Genomic DNA, 8,574 nt, shown 5'->3' with positions numbered 1-8,574 from the left:
CCACTGTGCCATGACGGGAACTCCAAGATTTAATTTTAGAAAAGCATCCTAGCTGTAGTTTATTGAACTTCCTTTTGGTAGCAAGGAGACTACTGAAAGTTTCCCTCTGGCATCAAGCAAAGAAATGATGGACTCCGGCATGAGATGATGTTTGAGAACTGCAGTGTCCAATATCGTAGCCACTAGCAATATATGTCTATTGAAATACAGCTAATCCAAACTAAGAAGGTAAAATATTTCTCATAAGTAGTTTTAATCATGATTACACGTTGAAATAATATTTTAAATATCTTAAGTAAAATATATTGTTAAAATTTAATACAAAGAAAAAATATCTGAAGATCAAAGACTTAAGCATGGCAAAAGAAAAAAAAGCTTCATACATTAAAGTCAAACGGTAAGAAGCAAACTGGTATTAAAATATGAGACCAACACTCAATAACTAAGACCTCAAATGTGAGTTTATTACTTAAGTAAAGCACTAGTATTCCAGTGGTCAGGAGACCAGCACTGCACAAAGCAATCCTTAAATCTCCTGTGTGCAGAAGTGTGATGGTATTGGTTTTGCAGAAAGTGTGTTTACTGGCCTGAGGCCACTGATGATTAGCGGACTTTGAAAGCATACAGCTTTCACTGATTGTTTGGTTTTCAGAGCTGTGTTCAGTGAACCAAGTTGTCATTGATTGATGAGACAGGTTTACAACCTGCTCCAGTGCTTACTTATCCTGGCTATCAAAATCAATCAATCTTTTCCTTGGTGCGTGGGGATTCTTGTTCCCATGGGGAAAATGTTTTGTAATTCATTATCATCCATTTCAATTACTAAAATGCCCTCCTTTAAATCTTATCCTAGTGTTATTGTTATTTCCAGAGTGTACCCTCCTTAGGGGCTCTGGGAATTAGTGCTGATGCCTGATGGCCTTAATTTTTTATAGAGGAAATTTCAGAGAGGGGTTCTTGGCATCCCTGTAGTTGAGGAATTAGAAAGCTTGCTGGGACTTGATAGCAACTCTGTTCCATACATTGATTTCCATTTACAAATTTATAAAGGGAGGTTAAGGGAGTTCCCACTGGGGCTCAATGGGTTAAGGACCTGACATTGTCTCTGTAAGGATGTGGGTTTGATCCCTGTCCTAGCTCAGTGGTTAAGGATCTGATGTTGCTGCAAGCTGTGGCATAGCTCACAGATGTGGATTGGATGCAGTGTTTTCATGGCTTGGTGTAGGCCCCAGCTGCAGCTCTGATTCCACCCCTGGCCCAGTAATTTCCATAAGCTGCAGAAAAGAAAAAAAAAAAAAAATAGGGAGAGTAAGTAGCTCATCTAAGGTCATATAGGCAGGAACCAAGTTAAAAGGAAATTACTTTTTTTTTTTTTTTGGTCTTTTTTTGTCTCTTTAGGGTTGTACCCTCGGCATATGGAGGTTCGCAGGCTAAGGGTCCAATTGGAGCTGTAGATGCCAGCCTACGCCGCATCCACAGCAACACCAGATCCGAGCCATGTCTGCAACCTACACCACAGCTCATGGCAATGCCGGATCCTTAACCCACTGAGGGAGGCCAGGGATCAAACTCGAATCCCCATGTATCCTAGTCAGGTTTGTTAACCCCTGAACCACGACGGGAACTCTTCTTTTTTCTTTCTTTCCTTCTTCTTTTTTTTTCCCCCTTTTTGGGGCTGCAGCTGCGGCATATGTTAGTTTCCAAGCTAGGGGTCTAATCGGAGCTCCAGCTGCCAGCCTACACCACAGCTCACCACAACGCCAGATCCCCAACCCACTGAGTGAGGGCAGGGATTGAACTCGAATCCTCAATGGACACTAGTTGGTTTGTTCCTGCTGTGCCACAATGGACTCCCAAGGAAATTACTTTCTTCTGTGCTGCACCTCCTGCCCTTGGTTTGGTGGTCCAAAATGCACGCACAAATTACTAGTCCCATAGCTCAACTCCTTACGGAATAAATGTTTGTGAACTAAGGTATCTAAGAGTCATTTAAAAGTATTCTTAGCTCACGGCCCTATAACTATTGGCAGCGTGCAGGTTTGGCTGCTGAGATATACTTTGTAAACTTCTGTGCTAGGGCTTTCAAATGAGGCTCTGATGTGTTCAACAGGCTCTTTTCCTCTGGTAGGTCCTGAACTCTGTTCTTATCTCATCAGCACTGCAAGCCTGATGACAGCTCCTCTGTTTCTCAAAGGTTTTCAGTCTTTTAGCCTTTGCTCCAAAGTTTTAAACCGCAGTTATCTTGACGGGAAAACCGACGTTGTGTTTCAAGTCTCCACTATTGTCACTCCAGCTTCATGAGATGGGCCAAGAGCTCTGTCAGTTTCTCGGTTCACCAGCAGCAGCCTGGATTGTTGTCCTGCACTCAGAACAGGCACATGCTACAAGCAAAAAAGTGGTTGCAAATATCAGTTCACCTCTCAAGTTTCCCCTGTCTAGAAACGTAGCCCCTAACTTAATCCTCATTCTTTCAGTAGCTTGCTATTTCTTTATTTATTTATTTTGGGGCCGCACCCAAGTTCCCAGACTAAGGGTTGAATCAGAGCTGTAGCCATCAGCCTACACCAGAGCCACAGCAATGCTAGATCTGAGCTGCGTCTGCGACCTACACTGCAGCTCATGGCAACGCTGGACCCTTAAGCCACTGAGCAAGGCCAGGGATCAAACATGCATCCTCATGGATACTAGTTGGATTCATTTCAACTGCACCACAATGGGAACTCCCCAGCAGCTTTTAAGTAGAAAAGTTTACTTCCACCCCCGCCCAGCTGTGTCCTCAGCATGCACAAGTTCTGGTCAGGAACGGATCCTGAGCCACAGCAGTGACAAAGCCAGGGAACTCTGAAAATTTTACATTTTTATCTGGCTTTTCTCACGATTCTCAGTGGGACTGCAGTTCTGTAGCAATTCTACCTGAAAAGCATATGATTTGATTTCCAAATAATTTTTTTAAAAGTACATTAAATCTAAATATATTCTAATTCATTCACAATGCTATTTCCAAAAATTCACAATGCTAATTTTTTTTTGCACTGAAAAATTTCTCAGAATTGATTCTTACATTTTAAAGGCAAAATAGGACCATCTAGAGTGGTGTAGGCTAGGATGCATAAGTATCTTTTATCTTGCAATATTTTAAGAACATTTACATTTTTTGCTTTTTGGCTGTGCCCAAGGCATACGGAAATCCCTGGCACATAGATCTAACCAAGCCACAACAGTAACCCAAGCCATAGCAATGACAATGCCAGTCCTTAACCACTAGGCCTCCAGGGAATTCCAAGAACATTTTAATTTTGACTAATGATATATATTCAATATGATTGAAAATTCAAAATATAAAAGAACATATAGTGAAAAGTTATTCTTCCACTACTTTCCAGCCATCCAGTTTCTCTCCCTGCTGACAAGTTTCTCTCATATATATATATTTCTCTTCTTTGGACAAATGATTGCATGCTATGTATGCTATCCTATATCTTGTATTTTTTAACTACATCTTATAGTTCTTCTCATATCAGTAAAGTGGGTTTTTTAATTGCTGTATAGTATTCTATTTTACCATCATGTATTGTTAATTGATACAATTAAGGTTGTTTCTAAGCTTGTTATTACAAACAATGCCATACAAAAGTGTTTTGTGCATGCCACTCTACAGATAGGTGAAGACAGCTTTAAGAAATCCCTAGGAGCCTGGGGACACAGGTTTGATTCCTGACCTGGCACAATGGATTAAGTACACAGTGTTGCCACAGCTTCAGTGTAGATTGCAACTGCAGCTGGGATCTGATCCCTGGCCCATGAACTCCATATGCCACGGGGAAGCCAAAAGTAAGCCAAAAACAAAAATGGAAAAAAAGTTAAAAAAAAAAAAAAAAAAAGGAGGTACTTATAACCCTCCTGCACTGTTGGTGGGAATGTAAACTGGTACAGCCACTATGGAGAACAGTTTGGAGATACCTTAGAAATCTATACATAGAACTTCCATATGACCCTGCAATCCCATTCTTGGGCATCTATCCGGACAAAGCTCTACTTAAAAGAGACACGTGCACCCGCATGTTCATTGCAGCACTATTCACAAGAGCCAGGACATGGAAACAATCCAAATGTCCATCGACAGAGGATTGGATTCGGAAGAAGTGGTATATATACACAATGGAATACTACTCAGCCATAAAAAAGGATGACATAATGCCATTTGCAGCAACATGGATGGAACTAGAGAATCTCATACTGAGTGAAATGAGCCAGAAAGACAAAGACAAATACCATATGATATCACTTATAACTGGAATCTAACATCCAGCACAAATGAACATCTCCCCAGAAAAGAAAATCTTGGACTTGGAGAAAAGACTTGTGGTTGCCTGATGGGAGAGGGAGGGGGTGGGAGGGATCGGGAGCTTGGGCTTATCAGACACAACTTAGAATATATATACAAGGAGATCCTGCTGAATAGCATTGAGAACTTTGTTTAGATACTCATGTTGCAACAGAACAAAGGGTGGAAAAAATGTAATTGTAATGTATACATGTAAGAATAACATGACCCCCTTGCTGTACAGTGGGAAAATAAAAATAAAAAAAAAAAAAAGAAATCCCTAGAGGGGAGTTCCCGTCGTGGCGCAGTGGTTAACGAATCCCACTAGGAACCATGAGGTTGCGGGTTCGGTCCCTGCCCTTGCTCAGTGGGTTAACGATCCGGCGTTGCTGTGAGCTGTGGTGTAAGCTGCAGACGCGGCTCGGATCCCAAGTTGCTGTGGCTCTGGCATAGGCCAGTGGCTACAGCTCCGATTAGACCCCTAGCCTGGGAACCTCCATATGCTGCAGGTGCAGCCCAAAGAAATAGCAAAAAGACAAAAAGACAAAAAAAAAAAAAAAAAAAAAAGAAATCCCTAGAGGTAGAATTGTCAAGGTTATCCCTCTAGGGCTTTTAAATTGTCTATTCATACCAAGTAACCTGTAAGAGTGCCTATTTCCTCACACTCTTGCCAAGATTGGAAACAAACCCCAAAACATATACACAGATAAAAACAAGACCAAAAAACCCCCACCTTCTTTACTAATCTGAAGGTTGGGGAAATATATGAGCACTAGAATACTATGTATTTTTTCACACATCTAAGAGCCATTTACTTCCTTTCTTGGGAACTAAGTTTCTTGGGAACATAAAATTTTCTAATTTCTCTTTTGGGTTGTTAAGTCTTTTTTTTAATGTACTGGCAGACAATTTTTACAAAGGAAATTAGCTCTTTGTGGTAATTCACATCTATATCATCCCCAGTTTGCATAGTCTTCCAATTTTCCTTTATAGTAGTTTTTGTTATGCACAACTTTTTATTTTCATGTGTTAATTTTTATTTTTAACGGTGATAAGACACATAGTCCCTTTAATTTTTAATAATTACTTTAATTTTCAGATACTCAACCTCTACACAGTTTTAGCACTCCCTGAGAAATTAAACACTCTCATATCCCTTCCATAAAATGGGAGGAAAAGTATCAATACGTTCTAATGACTGACACAAAACATTTACTGATTTCTCACAAAAATGCATACATGGTCGGAGTATCATAAAGACTAATTGAGAAATTAAAATTTATCTTGAAACCAACTTTAGTCAGGAAAACTTCTTCACAAATAAGTGGTTATATATGTAAATACTAAATACCTTACACTATTTTCTGCCCTTTTGGTTATGGACTATTCCAGGAAGATTTACTTATATAACTCTATTTGAGGGGTCCAACAGTATCTACCATAAAATGGAAAGCAAAACTAGTCTTATTATAAAAATACTGGTTTGATGAAACGATAGACTTTAGTCTATTTTAGACATATCTGGTTAATTATTAACTATGCTTCATTTCAACACAATTATTACTCAGAGGTCAAGCACTTTTGAGAAAGGGCAAACTAAGTTTTAAATCAGCATCAGAATTCTACCCATAATCACCCAATCAATACTGAAGTGGATGCCATCAAGTATGCAGAGATTATAGAATTTCAGTTATAAAATTTGGAGGAAAAAAATTGTAACAATGTGTAAAAATACAGACAACTTTAAGCTAGAATTACTAGCCCTAGGACATTTTATTGTATAATCACCTGAAAAGGATGGCTAACTAGACATCAGCAGAAATGCTGTCAAAACTGTTGTTTGCTCAAGGTTGTTCACATTAATGAAATAGAAGATTAACAATCTCTAAGTTAAATTTCACCAAATGAAATTGCTGCCTTCTGACTTAACTTTCAGGGGTAAGAGAGAGCAAAACCCAAGTATCATACTTTCTACTTTTATCCATAAACACAAATAAAAGTCAGTACCAATATAAATGATAACTTGAAGAAATAAACACATGGTTAGCCAGGTTCTACAATCTAGGATACTGTGATATAATTCTCTTAGAGCAATACCTTTTTTTTTTTCTTTCCCTGGAATAGCAGATTATATACTATGGTATGAAAAGCTGTAAAACTCAAATGTTTTCTGTGTTATTTAGCAAAGAAAGAATGAAGCAGAATACTGGGGCAAACTACACTTGCCACTCCATCCTGGAACCCACCTGTCTGATTACCCATTCGGTTCCAGTATTTCCAAATTGTCAATCCATCCCACTGAGCCTCATCCCAACTCTTAGCTCCTTCTGCACCAAGAGTCTAGTTTCCTTTCTGTCAACTAATTCCTAATTTTCCAGAAAATTCTCATTTTTCTGATTTCGTGTTAGTCCTAATTTTACGTCAAAGAAAATGCTTTTAATACTTAAACTAATTAAAGTAGAAATGGAAACTAGATGACTGTAGTGTTACGGAAGATGAATTTCAAGTGCTTTGCAAATAGATGGTAGAGTTGCAACAAAATTTAGATTTTAAACCCTACCTAGATTAAATACTTGGACTATTATAGTATTGCTTTATTAGTCATGCCAAAAAGGTGGGCAAAGGCCATTAAATATGCATTTTTTGAAAACACATGAAAATGAAGGTTTCTTGGGAGTTAGTCAAGGCATTTATTTTTTTTCAAGTGTTTTTTCCCCCCTTTTTCTGGGTCACGCCTGCAGCATGCAGAAGTTCCTGGGCCAGGGATCGAACCCCCGCCACAGCAGTGACAATGTCAGATCCTTACCCACTAGGCTATCAGGGAACTCCCTGGCCAAGGCATTTTTATCCATAAGGACTATCAACTTAGCATATCAGTTACTAAAAAAGAAAAGGACCGTGACCCTTGCTTACAACTGAGTTTGGCACAAACACATTTGTACGTCCCTCCCTTGTGATCGCACAGTCCTTTAATTAAGGATAATGAATGTGCCCACAAAGCAGAATTAATGAAAATTTATAAAGAATCTATGATAGAGAGCTTCACAACCCAGCTTTACTAGATTATAAAATACTCCCTTTACCTATCCATTACTTTGTGTATCTCTGAAACATCTGAAAAATACTTTTCTGGGACTTACTCGGCTGTAGGGACTGAGCAGTTTTAGGTACACTACAATTATCTCTAATAGAATTTGGTATATTTCTTCCGTTAACTGAATGTTTCCACTGGATCTTAAAAGAAGTTTGCCAATTTTCATTTTTTGAGCCTCTCTGAGGTTTTGGATGCTCTAGATCAGTTTGTCTTTTGAAGTTCCTATCTTTGGAACTCCTCCTCTGTCCATTTAGCAATCTGTCTGGAGGTGAGGACGTAGCACGTAACTGATAGCCATCTGGGGATCCTCTTTGCCTGTTTGGCCTCATGTGCTCTTGATCCACCTCTTTTTGAAGCTGTAATGCTAACAACCGGTCCTGTTCTTCTTGTTTATGTCTCTCAAAAAGTAGATGTTCCAAATCTATCAGTTTTTGAGTAAAGCTGATTTCTGTTTCCTCTTCATCTGAGGAAGCTGTGGGGAACATTTTTCTTCTTTTTGCAGAAGAGCATGGGTCCCTGACTGCTTCAAACAAAGATTCCTGATTTTTCCTTTTGAAGATATCCTTATTGATCAGTAGGTTAGACTCTTCATTTTCTATCTCCGGTGTGTTATTTCTAATTATCGGTGTCGTATCAGAGACAGTGAACCCACTCTCTGTTTTGCCACAAGTTTTAACTGCAGCTTCTTCAGAGTCGGGAACTCTGGCTTTAGGTCCCTCATGATTTATGACACATAACTCTTTCTCATGATTGCTTGCTTTTGTTTCCATTTGTCCTTCAAGGCACCATTCTCTACCACTGGCATATAACTGAGGCATAGGTGACTCCATTGAAGGTTTTACACCTTGCTCTTGAACTTCAGGGCATATCTGTGGAGAAAGTGTTGGCATATCTTCCTCAACGTCTGTGTCTTGCCATGTAGGGCTCTTCATACCACTGCTGTCAGTTTCCTATAGAAACAGAAAAAGACTGAGTGAACCAGGGGAAATCGTCAAATCATAATATATAAGTCTAATTACACTGATATCAAAGTTGAGTTTTCGCAATAAGGTAATTATTATTACCACTAACAAGGTATATGAATTCTAATAGTATTTTTGGGGGGAACCCGCATCCGCAGGCTATGGAAGTTCCCAGGCTAGGGGTCAAATCAGAG

At 39.2% G+C, this 8,574-nt stretch overlaps 1 protein-coding gene across 8 annotated transcripts in view; it reads right to left on the bottom strand.

Annotated features, from left to right (window-relative positions):
• Positions 1-234: 234 nt before the first annotated feature.
• RNF168 (ring finger protein 168) overlaps positions 235-8,574 on the bottom strand; it is a 33,589-nt gene continuing 25,249 nt past the window's right edge. For 3 of the 8 annotated variants that reach the window (XM_084990824.1, XM_084990823.1, XM_021070157.2), the window contains exons 7-8: positions 7,465-8,368; positions 235-2,381 (exon numbers count right to left, since the gene is read on the bottom strand). In XM_084990824.1, coding sequence (XP_084846950.1) covers positions 2,320-2,381; positions 7,465-8,368 — 966 coding nt within the window. In that variant the 3' untranslated portion in view covers positions 235-2,319. Of the gene's footprint in view, positions 2,382-5,337; positions 8,369-8,574 lie in introns of those variants that run through there. The other 5 variants (XM_084990826.1, XM_021070159.2, XM_084990825.1 and 2 more) reach the window with 3 other exon arrangements.

This window comes from Sus scrofa, chromosome 13, assembly GCF_054392235.1.
Source record: "Sus scrofa isolate SSC_HxYL_T2T_F1_AM1 chromosome 13, Sscrofa_HxYL_maternal_Yorkshire_Landrace_v2.0, whole genome shotgun sequence".
Lineage (NCBI taxonomy): Eukaryota > Metazoa > Chordata > Mammalia > Artiodactyla > Suidae > Sus > Sus scrofa.
Note: the sequence above shows the minus strand (reverse complement) of the source record. Positions and strands in the feature narration are given on the sequence as shown.